The sequence below is a fragment of the Nothobranchius furzeri genome, chromosome 6, assembly GCF_043380555.1.
Source record: "Nothobranchius furzeri strain GRZ-AD chromosome 6, NfurGRZ-RIMD1, whole genome shotgun sequence".
In the NCBI taxonomy this organism is placed as follows: domain Eukaryota; kingdom Metazoa; phylum Chordata; class Actinopteri; order Cyprinodontiformes; family Nothobranchiidae; genus Nothobranchius; species Nothobranchius furzeri.
In genome coordinates, this window is record NC_091746.1 from 79875397 (window position 1) to 79890435 (window position 15039).

The window sequence follows — 15039 nt, forward strand, 5'->3', positions numbered from 1 at the left end:
TACTTCTACTTCCATATTAGTTCATTTGCCTGGATATTATAAGTGTACATGTATACAAAAATGACTAAAAAGAAACAAAGAAAAACTGAAGAGACCACAAGGTGGATGTGTGCTTTAGGCAATAGTCACTAAAACCTTAAACTGACTGCAACCAATGACAAACAAGTGCAGCTACTGTATCTGGTTTTCTACGTAAAGAGTAGACAAATGTAAAGACCAAAGACAATTTCCCATTCCCAATTATTATCCTGATGATCATAAAATTAAACAAATCCAACAACAAATGACTGGGATCTATAATAATAAAAAATAAGAAAAATATTACCTTTGTCATCATCATCATAATTATAATTATTGTTTAATTTTATTTTTTCCATTTTACCAAGGAGATAAAAACACAATTAATGTTTTTAAATTAATTGCATTTACTTTTATTGTATTTAATTAACACAAATAAAACTTATTTCTGTGCACATTTTAAGGAAAATAAGTTTTCTAGTAGAGTAAGCCCGAAAGAGCACACTTAGAAAAAAAGATGACATTCAATATAAAAGATTTGTCAATTGTTTCTATTATTTTGACACAAACATTTAAAATCAAAAACATAAATTGATTCTTTGTAGATAAATGTTCTTTTCCACATCGTGTGAAAAGCTAACAGTGCAGAGAGGTGAATGAACACATCAGTAAGAAGGTGGATGGTATGACAGACTTCCCTGATGAAGCACCAAGGTCGGATTACCAGATTACACTCATCCCTGGAGTGTGTCAGCACTCTCTCACACACAACTTCTCATTACACCCTAAGTGCTTGTCTCAATGTTACTTTTCTCTAAACATGCATACAAGAGCATTTTCCTTGTTTATTTTAGACAAAAATTCATTTTTCACAAAGTTGAGCGAAACACAAAAAATGAAAACAGAAAGCCGATTAAACCGTTTCTACAATTTATTCAACAATCAATTTCTAAAGCTGTGCAGATTTGCTTTTAGCTGTGGCTTCATTAGTGCAGAAAACAGCAAATAGGCAGCATTTCCTTTTGCTCTGAACAGTTCTCTTGTTGTTGGACAGTCAGGGCAATCCAATCAACCTGTTGTCTCCTCGATTGTCAGTGGTCTGAGTGCTTGTGGTTGTAGTTGGAGCTGTTGTTGTAGTTGGAGCTGCTGTTGTAGTTGGAGCTGTTGTTGTAGTAGGAGCTGTTGTTGTAGTTGGAGCTGTTGTTGTAGTTGGAGCTGTAGTTGTAGTTGGAGCTGTTGTTGTAGTAGGAGCTGTTGTTGTAGTTGGAGCTGCTGTTGTAGTTGGAGCTGTTGTTGTAGTTGGAGCTGTTGTTGTAGTTGGAGCTGTTGTTGTAGTTGGAGCTGTTGTTGTAGTTGTTTTTGTTGTTGTAGTTGGAGCTGCTGTTGTAGTTGGTTTTGTTGTTGTAGTTGGTTTTGTTGTTGTGGTAGTAGTTGTTGTTGTTTTGGGTGTTGTTGTTGTGGTAGTTGTGGGTTTTGTTGGTGCTACAGGAAGAGATGGCATGCAGAGACGAGGTAACTGCAAACAAATTGAAGGAAACCCGTAGAATGGTTTCCTTCTCTGGAGAAAGACAAAATCGTAAACAATAATGAAAGATCGTCGATTAGGTTTTCTTTACTTTCAAATCAAATCAAATCAACTTTATTTATAAAGCGCTTTCACATGCCCAAAGCAGACAAACAAAGCGCTGTACTTTGCACAAATGATGAGATTCTCACCTCAAAGCTGAAAGATTCACTGCTGTGACTGCCCCGGCGATGGCGGTGCTGCAAAAACATAATACTTAAAGTCCTGGTTTTAAAACGTATCAGTCAGTAATGTTTATTCGTGTACTTACAGCTGAAAGGCAACTGATAAAAGCAAAAGTCAGAAAAAGAAAAACCACCAGCTTGGACTTCATCTTGATACTCAAATCTCCTTGTAGTTGGAAGAGGCTTCGTGTCACAGCGGGACGCAAGAATAAGAAGCTTAATGAATAAAATATCAAGCTCCTCTCTCTTTAGATGTTTCCCCCAGGAAGCACAATTAGCTTTTAAACAGCTCCTGTGTGTTGTTACTGCTCTCCCACATCACAGGTGTTACTACATCTCAGATATGATGTGGCAGGCTTTAGCCAAAACCAACAAAGGTGTGAACCGTAATAGATCAGGATGTTTTCACCGTAAGTGTCCACATCCACTTATTAATCCTAATAATTTAAGAAAATGTCCTCAAAATCCAGATTTTTGATCTTGTTGCCAAAAAAATTCTGAAAATGATCTGTAATAGTTATTGTTTATGACTTTATGCTTGCGTAGGAATTTACGAGCTGTCAAAGTCAAAGACTGGTATGTTGTTGAAGGTTTCTGAACTTGTGAAACAGTAACATGCTGCCCAGAGATGAGTTTCTACCTGCAAAACAATACTTGCTCATTCCTTTCCAGGGACTGTATTGTTTTCAGTGGATCTAGTGTTCTTCTTCTGCAGTACTTATTCATTTATACACCACTGTCTTTTGGGGATTTTGTCACGGGTTCTCATTACTTAATATTTACCCTCAGAAGAATTAAAAGATCTTGATTGATAGTTTTTGGGGAGAGTTCATTATGCTAGCAACACATTTCTTTTATTTGAACTTGTTAACTTGAGATTGGACTCTAAAAGACGGGTGAATTATCTTTCCAACTGTTTGATGCATCTGGAAAAAAGATTGTCTGGAGGAGAAAAAGTTATTTTTCCCACCAACAAAAATAAATCTCGAGATCATTTATGTGAGGAGGTGCTTTTCATTCCAGGGAGTGAACACATTTCAAGTGGGTCGACACACGAAAGGTGACATCACCTCTCCTCAATTCATTTTCAATGAGACATGCGCGACAAAGCGATAATCGCAGGTTTCCCTCCTGCTAAGCTACATGCAAAAAACGTGCATGTGAAACTTTGCGCTCGTGCATGTGTCGTGCACAGGCGAGCCGGCGACGCGATCCAAGAAAGTAGAACATTTTCAACTTTTCATTGCTGTCCGTCGGTCAAGGACCAATCTGCAGAGGTTTTGCTGACTGACCAATGAGCGGACAGGATGCTTCTCGGTACATCTCCGGGCAAACATGAAGGAAAAGGTAATACTTCCTGTGTCAGATTTCCAAGAGCTTTACAACATTACAACATACAAAAGAATATAGAGGTCTTCACAAAAAGGTGACGCATGGGAAATTGTTGGTCAGTTGGTGGTTGGTGTGGTCTCATATTCACCGTTTCATTTTCTGTTTGTAATATGGGATGAACCCACATATATTTATTTTTTATACAGTAAAGTCAGAAGTAAGACTTCACTTAACTCTAGCAAAAACCTTGTGAGACTTCATATCTACCGCTTCTGAACTGCTTTAATAACCCAACATTCCCTCCAATCTGGTGACCAATCAGAACTAGGGAAGACTCGCTATTCGCCCTTGAACAGAGCGTGTTGTTGGCTTTGCCGCTGGCCACAGCCACATGTCTTATGCTGTGAGTCAGGTTATCAAAGCAACAGCGAAAAGTTTTTTTCGTTCGTCACCTCTTGTGTGTCGAGCCCCTACCCTCAGAACCATAAATTAAGATTAGTACCTAAACATCCTCCAAGAGGAACTCCCCTGAAACCAGTTTGGTGAAGAATTCCAATTTGCAGCACCATAAAAAGTGTAAACTCATAACTAAGATGTCTGAGGTGTAAAATACATCAAGGTTTTGGGTCCACAAACAAGAAACCTCTCCAAACTTTTGGAAACTTACAGGAAATCCTCAAGACCTCCATGGACAGAGAGACACCCAAAGATTTTGAAAAATTCCCAGAATGGATGGAGTGGGCTTCAATCAGTCAGGATTTTAGATAATCTGATAACAGCATGCCAAAAGGAATTGCACAAGTTTTGAACAAGAAAGCCCAACACAGAAAATTTGGACTTTTACTTTGTTTAAGTTTTATTAAACGACTTAGACACTGATCGTGACAATGATTTAGCAAGAACCCCGAAGCAGCAAACCTAATGAAAACCAACACGTGTCATTTTCTAAATTCTTGCCAAAGTTTAATTTGAGGTTCTTTTTCACAATATTTTTTTATTTACAAACTTAATACATCTGGGTTTTTTGTATTGTGTTCACAATAATCAGCTGTTGTTGAGAGAATAAGGAATAATACTTTTTGAATGCACAGTTGCTTTTAAAGTTGAATTGAGGGGGATGTTTTTTAATAAAATGTCTTGATTGCAGAACAAGTCTGTTAGGATTAAGTTATTTAATACCAACTCACTAGCATTGTGACATTTTAATGTGGGGTTGCTAATTGACTCTCTGCATGTTGTGTGATTCTGAGTAATAAGTCTGAGTCATTATGAAAATATTATTTCCTAATATTGTGCCTTGTATGGTGTCCACGTAAACAGACAAAATGTCAGGGAGGTGAGGGATTAGGACCTAAAAGCAGGCTGAGGCAAGCAAAAGATGCAACAAGTCCAGAAATATTCAATCAAATGGTAAAATGAGCTCTCTGGAACGCTCTCCCCCTGAGCCTGAGATCAGTGGACTCAGTGGTCTCCTTCAAAAAGCAGCTGAAAACTCACCTGTTCAGGCTGGCTTTGGTGTGACCTTCATCACCACCCTCTCCTTATTCTGTCTTCCTCAGGATCCACTGATTTCCCTCTTTCCTATTCACTCTCTCTCTTTCTTAGCATTTTTGAAGCACCTCCTGAATTGTATCTTGAGAAGCGCCATAGAAAAGATCGTTTCCTTTCTTTCTTTCTTTTTGCTTTCTCTAGTTTTATTATGACTAGGGCTGTAGCGAAGCCTCGACGAAGTCGACGGCTCGATTCTAAAAATTTGTCGACGTCAGATCCAGAAGTCGACGCACCGCGCCCATTTGTTGCATCCCCAGGAGTTTGTGAATAGAGGAGGAATCTGCCTGTTTTTCCTCTAGTTCGCCCTCTTCTCCGCCTTCACTAACATCTCCGCCAAATACCGAAGACCCGGAACAATGTCCGTCCACTACTAGATTATTTTCCTGTTTTGCCCCTTCGTCTCCCGGCAACGGACAACAACTTCCGGGGTCAGATGCGCTGCTTCGTGTCTATCGCAGATGTAGAAAATCACCGGGAGCGCTTCTCCCTTCATTAAGGAGCTTCTTTCAGACATTAGGAGAGCTGTTTTGGTGGTAGCAGTCTCTCCTCCGTGCTGGTCTGTTTGCTGCTGGGTGTTTTTTGGTTTATTTAAACTTGGTAACTTGAACTTAATGTTGGTAAAGCTACTGTTAGCATCTTCGCTAACAGCTTCTTGCGTTGGGATAAGCTGTTACGTTTTGGTTTAGAGTTCATCTTTTTTGTGGTGTAGATCTCCCTTTTATTACATTTAGAGTGTTGTGGGTTTTCGGTTTAGTGTAAAATATCACCTGAGTTTGGTTTAACCCGTAAGACCACTCGCCTCACGCACATAAGTGACCAAAACAAAGCAGCATGGAGACACTCCATCTTCTACCACCTCTCAGGCAGCAGCCTGCACTCCCAAGTTCTACATGTCACCAGAACATAACCAACTGCAACACAATAAAAGCATGGAAGGCCTGTAGTGTTTATTCTCTTACAGTAAGAATTTATCAATTTTTTTGAGGAATTTATTTGAGATTTTCTGGTTTTTGTTAATTGTGCAATAGAAAAATAATCATTAGATTAATTTTCTAAATAGTCATTAGAATAGTCGACTATTCGATAAAATAATCGTCAGAATAATCGTTTTAAAAATAATCGTTTACCCCCAGCCCTAATTATGACACAAGGCTGATGCAGCTAAAAATGGGGATATGATGCGGACAAAGGAATTCTGTCCATTGTGAGCAAGATAACCAAAGAATCAGGCAGGAGGCGGTTTTACTAGGGAAATAAACCCATATTACCAACATATCCTTGGTCTTCTTTCTTTCACAAAAGCAGTGATTTGTTTTAACAGAAACCTAACCTGTTGATTTGGAGATACTAATCTTTTTATGATTAATAAGTTGAATCTGTTTTGTTGTCTCCCATTCTTGTTCTGGTTTAGTTTCCTGCTTAAACAGTTCACTCCTCTTAGACAAAAAGGTTCCCCAATAAAAGTTATTCCTCTACTTTCTGGATTACTGTAGTTTAGTTTACGTTTTCTATGTTAGGTGTGGCTATTTCCTGATCCTACGTGGGATTTTGTTTTCCTGCTGATCATCAACCACTTCAGCTTCAGTGATTTTAGATGTCAGAAGTAGATCAGTGATAATCATTTTTCATTACATCGTTTCTCACAGAAAACCTGTTCACACTGTCTGGTTGGGTGACAGTGGCACAGGAGTTAAGTGTTCACCTCGTAATCGGAAGGTTGCAGGTTTGAGCCCCACTCAGTCTGTCGCTGTCATTGTGTCCTTGGGCAAGACACTTAACCTACATTGCCTGCTGGTGGTGTTCAGAGGGACCGGTGGTGCGAGTGCTCGGCAGGCTCGCCTCTGTCAGAGTGCCCCAGGGCAGCTGTGGCTACATCGTAGCTCATCCACATCAGCGTGTGTGTGAATGGGTGAATGACTGATTGTGCTGTAAAGTGCCTTGGGTGGTTCCAGGACTCTAGAAGGCGCTATATCAAATGCAGGCCAAAGACTGACTCTAACTTCCTTAATGATTTCTGTGATCTTGTGGCAGACTGCATCCTAAAATATGATTATGTCCTATTTTTTGGTGATTTTAACATCCATATCTGCTGTCCTGACAATGTGCTTGCTAAAGGTTTTTTTAATTTGCTAGATTCATTCAATCTAACTCAATGGGTATCATCCCCAACTCATGCCAGGGGTCACACCCTGGACCTGGTTATCTCTTATGGTCTACCCATCATGAACCTTGTGACTTTGCCTCCTGTGTTCTCTGACCACTCTCCGATACTCTGTGATGTTACGTTGCCATGTCCTGTCCCTGTGTGTGAAGCTCCAGCTACTAGGGTCAGAGCCCTGGATGCAGAAACTATTTCAAAGTTTGTGGACTGTATGTCTGTAAGGTTAGAGACCTTTAACCCAGATCCATCTAACGTTGATCACTATTCACAACACTTTGATGTACTTTGTAATCAGGTCCTGGACGTGGTTGCCCCTCTCAAGCTTTGCAAGTCTCGGCCTAGGAGGGAGCCTTGGCTCTCTGATGTCACACGGGCTTGTAGGCGGGCGTGTAGATCCTCTGAGAGAAAGTGGAAAAAGGATGGCCTACAGGTCTCGCGTGAGTTGTTCAGAGCATCTCTGGTTGCTTATCAGAATGCTGTGAGGGCCGCCAGAATGGCCTATTTTGCAGACATCATTGAGACAAACTCCACTAATCCTAAGATTCTCTTCAAAACGCTAAACTCTGTTCTGTTGTATCAGGAGCCTAGCTCCATGTCTCCTACAGCTGCTGGAAACTCTGAAGCTTTTCACAAATTCTTTGTTGATAAAGTGTCGGGCATTAGAGCAGTCATTTTTGGTAACTCTGTTGACCCTGTTCCAGTTCATCCATTACCACCCACCCTGAGCTCCCTCAATACAGTTTCATACTCTGAGCTGAGTAAGCTAGTTGCGAGGCAGAAGCCATCTGGCTCTCCACTTGACGTTCTGCCGCCTCGTCTCTGGAAGGCTGCCTTTCCGTGCCTTGGCCCTTCACTTGGTCAGATTATCAATGGGAGCCTCAGCACAGGTGTGGTCCCAGCTGCTTTGAAAGCAGCAGTTATTCGGCCGACCCTGAAGAAACCTGGTGCTGATGTCTCTGTGATCGAAAATTACAGGCCTATCTCTACCCTGCCCTTTACATCTAAACTGCTTGAGAAAGTCGTTTATCAGCAGCTGGTCTCACATTTAGCTGACTCTGATCTGTTTGAGGTTTTCCAATCAGGTTTCAGGTCTGGCCATAATACACAGAGTCTGCTCTACTGAGGGTCCTAAATGACATCTATCTATCACTAGATCACGGAACATCTGTGCTGCTTCTGTTATTAGACCTGACAGCAGCCTTCGACACAGTTGACCACGCGATTCTACTCGATCGCTTGGAACGTTGGGTTGGGATCAAAGGGTCAGCTCTGGACTGGTTTAGATCGTATCTCCAAAACAGGACATTCTGTGTTAAACTGGGTGATGTTTTTTCTTCTTGGGAGGGGCTCCGGTGGGGGGTCCCGCAGGGGTCGATCCTTGGTCCACTTTTGTTTGCCATTTATCTGCTACCTCTGGGGTCAATCTTTCGTAAACATGGCCTATCATTCCATCTGTATGCTGACGATTGCCAGATTTACTCTCCATTGTGTCAGGAGAAAGGTCACTCTATTCAGTCCTTTGTCTCCTGTGTTAATGAGGTGAAGTCTTGGCTAATGTCCAACTATCTACATCTGAATGAGGGAAAGACAGAGCTCATTGTTTTTCACCCCAACAGCAGGAATGTGGATCGTTATACTGATCTTGGCCCTCTTTCTCCATACTCAAAACCAGTTGTTACCAGTTTGGGGGTGAAACTTGATGTAGGACTTAAATTTGACGCTCACATCAATTCTGTGATCCGGTCCAGTTTCTTTCACCTGAGACGCCTTGCTAAAATCAAGCATATGCTGTCGAGAGCCCACCTGGAGCGGGTACTGCATGCCTTTGTAATTTCTCGGCTTGACTACTCTCTATGCAGGGTTGTGTCAGTCAACACTGCGTCGCCTACAGGTTGTGCAGAACAGCGCTGCCAGGTTCCTGACTGGGACCAGGAAACGGGACCACATCAGTCCAGTTCTGACCTCCCTGCACTGGCTTCCGATTTGCTATCGCTCACAATTCAAAATACTCGTCTTTGTTTATCATTTCTTCCAGGGTGGTGCTCCCCCCTATCTGGCCACACTCCTGAACAGACATTCCCCATCACGCGCTCTGCGCTCCTCTGACCAAGGCCTGCTCGCTGTCCCTCGGTCTAGGTGTCGTACCCGTGGGGACCGGGCTTTCTCAGTCCTAGCACCGTTACTCTGGAACCAGTTGCCACCCTCAGTCAGGCTGTCCCCTTCTCTGCCAGTCTTTAAGAATCACCTAAAAACACACCTCCTCCGCTTGGCGTTTCCAGAACATGTTTGATTATGGCCCTCTATTATGTTGAATCCATTCCAAAGTTTTAATTGGTACACTCAATCCATCCACTCAATCCAATTGTGTTTCACACATTTGTATTTTACCGGAATGTTTCATCTATCTTGTTATTTCCATTTTGTATTTTGTAATTAGGGTTCCAAGCCCAAAGGGCAGGGAACCCTATTGTTTTTCTACGGATTTTTCATTATTTATTATTTATTATTTATTATTATTATTCTTCTCCGCTGTGTCTGTATGGGCGCAAGAGCCTGAAATTGCCAGGGAAAATCTGACATGGCAGTCTGATAGAAAATCCTGACCGCTACTCAGATTCGAAAATTTGGACCCCGCGTCACCTAGGTGGCGCTATTGCGGAGGTCAACACGTTTTAGTTACTAGCTCCCAAACCGTAGGTCCTATAGTCAAAAACTTCATATGTCCATGATCCTTGGATGATTCTCCATCTTTTTTGTATTGGCCACGCCCATTTCCGCCTAACTAGATTTTTTGCTAGATCGCAAAAAACGCAAAACTTACTTTTAATCACCTATTCATCATTTTTTGTCGAATCAACTTCAAACTTCGTACATGTGATCTATGGACTAAGCTAAGTTGTTGTGATGAAGAAAAATGCAGAAATATTGAAAATTGGGCTAATGACACCATGTCAAAATCAGCGCGCTAGCTAGCACATGTGGTAATTGATGATATCTTCACCATTTCTCAAGATAAACTGATGAGACTCTAGACCCTTATGAAGTATGAGCGGTAAGCCCTATCTACCCCATTTTGTTTGGATTCACCAATAGGGGGCGCTAAAGAGTCAAAAAGTTTGTTTGAGCTAAACGGCTTGATGGATTTCCCCAGAACTTGGCACATATGTTAGTCATCGGACCCTTAAGCTACATTTTGAAAATGATTAAAAAGTGGGCGTGGCTTATAGGCTTTAAAATTTTTCGCCCTTTTACTCATGAAAAATATATATTCTAAACAGAAAATTACAATTCTTATCAGTCATAGTGACATCTACAATCACAGAAAATTTTTTGAATTTTGTCCAATAGGTGGCGCTGTGGTACCCCAAAAATATTTTTGGCATGTTTCTCCCCATTTTTTTCGTAAACAAACAAATGATCTCATCCAGTATGTTCATTGAGTCAGTCAAATTTAGATGAGTATTTTAAAAAGTGTTTTAAACTTATGCTAATTAGTAGAAATTTGCATAGTATGTCAAACGTACTTTCGTTAACTCCTCCCGGCCGTCAAACTCAATCACATCACAACTTTCCCTGACAAGAGAGGAGGAGCGGCTGACCAAAAGTTGTGAAGGGATTTTGGATAATTTGCTTATTTTTTTTAATATGATTTTTTAAAATAATTTTTTGGGAATGAAAAAGTTTTTTTAGCGTAACTTCAAAAGATTTTGACAATTTTCAAAGCTGTTCATAACAGCCATACCTAAGGTCAATTCAAGTGTATGTCCTGGTTTTCAACTTGATTAAACAATAGGGGGCGCTATAACTGGGAAGAAATTATACTGCTGAACTGGCTAAATGGATCTGCACGAAACTTAGTGGTTATCATCACTATAGAGTCTTAAGACCACAATATCAATATGGTAATGATTGATCAAAGTGGGCGTGGTTTATGATCATTTAAAATTTCAAATTTGAAAAATTTCCTAAAAATCACTATTTGCATGTAACAGGCTAAGATTTCCAGATTGTCTTAACTGGATAGGCTAGAGCTTAGGTCACGAAAGCCGCAGCTCCACGAAGAGGTGTGCGCTTTATATTTACGAAAATAAATTTTTAGGCTAGCAATTGTAGCGCAAATTCTGTTCTCACAATCTTCTTGTAATTTGCCAAAAAGTTCACTCTTAGGTGGTTTATGAAACAAAAAAAATGTCGTCTTGATTTGAGCTCCCCCTAGTGTTTAATTGTAGGACATATTTTTGTCTACAGCCACTAATGCAAATATTATTTTATTGTAAGTACAGTTTTACATTTATGACCCCATCAAAAATATGAGAAGAATTCTCACATCACAGAAGCAACCTGGGAATATTTTGAGATTTCTATACAAAAGCATAGATTTTTAATGAATTTTTAACTTTTTACCAGTTTTTCTGTATAGTTGGACAACAAAGTAATTAATATTTGTTTTAGAAAGCTTTTTAGGTATACAGTAAATATAAGCCATTTACAACATTCCACATGTACCTATGGTGATCTGAGATTTTTCTCCTAATTTTAGAAAGTAGCACTATTTTTTTATGAATATTTTAATTTTTGTTGTGACCTTTATAGTTATATTTCCCAATTTTTTCTTCAAAAAAGCTTTGAGTCTACTGATTTAAAAACAACATCATAGTATTCCGCATGTTAACACTGCCATGTGAGAATATTTTGGTAATTTTAGGATGATTTGTGTATTTTTCATGATTTTTTAAAACATTTGGTCAGTAAGTCACAAAATGAAACTCATAGTTTTTGTTGAAAATCTTTTAAATCTAAAGACATTATCAAGGATTTATGCTATTTGTAATATTCCGTTGATGTATAGATATTGTTTGATAATCTCACTCATTAAATCTTCACGTTCTTTAATAAGGAAACAGTGGAATTCCATTGTAACCACGATTGAGAAGTCAGCCATGCCTCTGAAAGATATGTGTATAGGCTTTGCCGGTTTAATGACGTATCCTGAGTGTTAGTTTCATTGCGCCGGTTGAAGTGAGCTGACGGGACGCCGGCGGGAGAACGTGTTTTTGGGGCTGGACCGCGTGAGGACTGGCGAAGTTGAGGGCGGGGCGGGTGGGCGACTGGCGCTGGGGGCTTGGAACCCGTTGATAACTGCTTGCAGTTCTAGTTGAATTTTGTAATTGAATTTCTTTTATTGTTGATTTATTCAGTATAATTACTTACAACTGTACCATGTTCAGCGCTTTGGGCTTCCTGACAGGGTTGCGGAAGGCGCTTTATAAATAAAGCTTTGATTGATTGATTGATTGATTTACCATTTTACCATTTCTGAGACAGGATTTAGATAAATTGTTGAATTTACATTATTGTTGTAAAAAAGAAAAAATATTAACAACAAATTCAGATAGCTTGTCTTAATTTGGCCCTTATATTACTGTTGAGAAGCAACATGTTTTCTTTAACTAAAGAGTGTTCATGCAGGACAAATGTAATCTGTGTTAAACATGAATTTGTTTGTTACCCTCAGGAGGTGTCCTGTGTGGCAGCCATTTTGAAGCAGCTAAAGAGGAAGCCCGCCTCTAATGCTGCCTTTATACAGTGAAATGCCTGAGTGGACTAAGGTGATTGGCCGACCTGAATTGGAGGGGGGGTCGGAGAGTATATAGGTGGACTGCTGGGTGTGGCAAAGGATCTTTTTTCTCTGAAAGTGACAGAGACTGGAGGAGAGTTGGATGGGTGGCCATTTTGAATAGTGCTGGGATTTTCTGATTTTTGTTTGGACCAGAGGAAATTAAATTGGTTTTCCTTGTTTATCAACCAAGTCATCATGCTTCTTTTGTCCTCAATACACTTCACTGTGTAACAATTACCAATGACTGTAAAAAAAAAAAAAAAAGATGGACAAACCTTTCGTGATGTCACCCATCGTTTTCTAAAATAATTATTTGAAGCCAGATGGGCGGTTCCCACCACTACTATCTTGCCTGTGTAACTCGTGTCATCACTAACACCATATCCAAAAATGGGCAAAGAGGTGGAGCTGGGAGCAGAACTATGAGGATCTAACTCCAACATGGTTCCCAGCTACAAGCTAAACTAAACTAACGGTGGTTTATGGACGCTTTTAGCCAGAAAAACGTGGTTGAGCGATTCAAACTTGAAGCATCCATCAACTCATGAGCTGCAGAATTTTTGTGGTCTTCCTCAGAGAGCTCCACAGGTGACAAGCACAGCCTCAGACAGCAGAGGTCAGAGCCAGCGCCCGCAGTTGGAGATCCGTCTGAGTCTCAGTACCCAGCCTTACCAATACATCATTTAAAAAATGAAGCAGAGACTTTTTGGATGGTTTGTTAGTGCAATCAATACCACAGCTTGCCCTCTCTGCCACGATTAAAGGTTCACTATGTAAGAATATAGTGAGAATTTTACAGAGAAAATCCCAAAAGAGCCTAATGTTTCAGTCATTTCGTCCTTCCAAAATGACTGAAAATAGTTATATTGAAACATATTCCATATCCAGCTGGCTTCGGGGATTGTCAGTTTTCCTCCTTTCAAAACAAAGGAAGGAGGGACGTAACTACTGTTTACCATCAGTGAGTGTGGGGTTGTTGTGTCTCCTGCAAGCAAATACTGCAGCGCCGACAATTGTAATTTGACAACAGCTGGTGAAAAGCTCCAGCTGGTTAAAGTGGTTGCAGTAACCAAATTTTACCACATGATGTCATTTTTACTTCAGTTCTACATAATGCACCTTTAACATCCAAACACGAACACAGAGAGGACACAGTTGAATTTCAGAGTCAAAATGGCAGAACATCTACTAACGTGAGGCCGAGGCTGAGACCTTCCTGCTAGGTCTAGCTCTGACGACTAATGCAACCTGTCAATCAAATCTAATTATTCATAATTAAAGCCTTTGATTGCACCTTAACTGAAGAGTTACAAAAAAATCACCCTGCTCAGAGTTGTCATGACTGTGAACTAGATCTTTTAAACCTAAAATGTTTTTGAACCAGGCTGTAAACATGTTTATTCCTGCTGTGAGGTTGGCATTTTTCAAATGGGAGTCAATGAGGATTTACTCGTTTGCAGTGCCAGCCCCTAGTGGATGAGGATGGAACTGTACATTTTCTCACTTCCATGTTAGCATCACACACACACACACACACACACACACACACGCACGCACACACACACACACACACACACACACCTCACCAGCAGAGGACACTAGTATCATTATTACAAACCTACAGAACCCTTACGCCTCAGTAGCTGAATATGCTTGACATGAGTCCAGATCTCATCTCACACCAGTGCTTGTTTGTTTTTGGTGCTTATTCTAAGACTAGTTGTCCTACACAGCTGACTCACAGGACAAACACAATTAGAACAGATTTTCCTGTTCAATTCTGATTTATTTGTGAAATCGTACAGATAATAACATCATGTAATATTTCAAAAACTATGTAAACCTAGATATCTGTAGATTTTTTTTCTGTCAGAGTTTTAGTTTCCAAGCTTTCATTTTAGAATTTATGTTGTTGCAGCCACAGCAGTGGTGGTTGGAGCAGCAGTTGTAGTAGTAACTGTGGTAGTAGTAGTAGTTGGAACTATAGTTGTAGTAGTAGTTGGAACAGCAGTTGTAGTAGTAGCTGTGGTAGTAGTAGTAGTTGGAGCTGTAGTTGTAGTAGTAGCTGTAGTAGTAGTAGTAGTTGGAGCTGTAGTTGTAGTAGTAGCTGTAGTAGTAGTAGTAGTTGGAGCTGTAGTTGTAGTAGTAGCTGTAGTAGTAGTAGTAGTTGGAGCTGTAGTTGTAGTAGTAGCAGTAGTAGTAGTAGTAGTTGGAGCTGTAGTTGTAGTAGTAGCTGTAGTAGTAGTAGTAGTTGGAGCTGTAGTTGTAGTAGTAGCTGTAGTAGTAGTAGTAGTTGGAGCTGTAGTTGTAGTAGTAGCTGTAGTAGTAGTAGTAGTTGGAGCTGTAGTTGTAGTAGTAGTTGAAGCGATCTGCTTGAGGAGGTCAAGCAACGTTTGCAGCTGCTGGTTCACAGATGGATTGTTGTTGCCATGATGATGTCGATGGCCCTGCAACAAAACCAATAGCATCCTTTCATAAAAACATACAATACATGATTTTATTATAATCTTTTTTAAGCAAAATGTGAATTTTACTTTAAAAAAAAAACAAGATACCTTTGGGGAGTGGTGTCCACGATGTGACCGTGCAACTCGTTGGAGTATCTGAT

General features: G+C 40.2%; 1 protein-coding gene across 1 annotated transcript; it reads right to left on the bottom strand.

Moving 5' to 3' along the window:
• Window positions 1-644: 644 nt before the first annotated feature.
• LOC139070426 (threonine-rich protein-like) lies at window positions 645-2027 on the bottom strand. Its single transcript, XM_070552645.1, has 2 exons — window positions 1735-2027; window positions 645-1576 (listed from the first exon to the last, which is right to left on the bottom strand). Exons 1-2 carry the CDS (start codon window positions 1792-1794, stop codon window positions 1073-1075), a joined length of 564 nt encoding a protein of 187 aa, XP_070408746.1. The 5' UTR covers window positions 1795-2027; the 3' UTR covers window positions 645-1072.
• Between the last annotated feature and the right edge of the window lie 13012 nt (window positions 2028-15039).

Coding starts and splice junctions, on each gene's coding strand:
- LOC139070426 (XM_070552645.1), bottom strand. CDS start 1,794: ATGTTTTTGCAGCACCGCCATCGCCGGGGCAGTCACAGCAGTGAATCT. Junction 1,577..1,734: donor GTGAATCTTTCAGCTTTGAG/GTGAGAATCTCA, acceptor GTCTTTCTCCAG/AGAAGGAAACCATTCTACGG.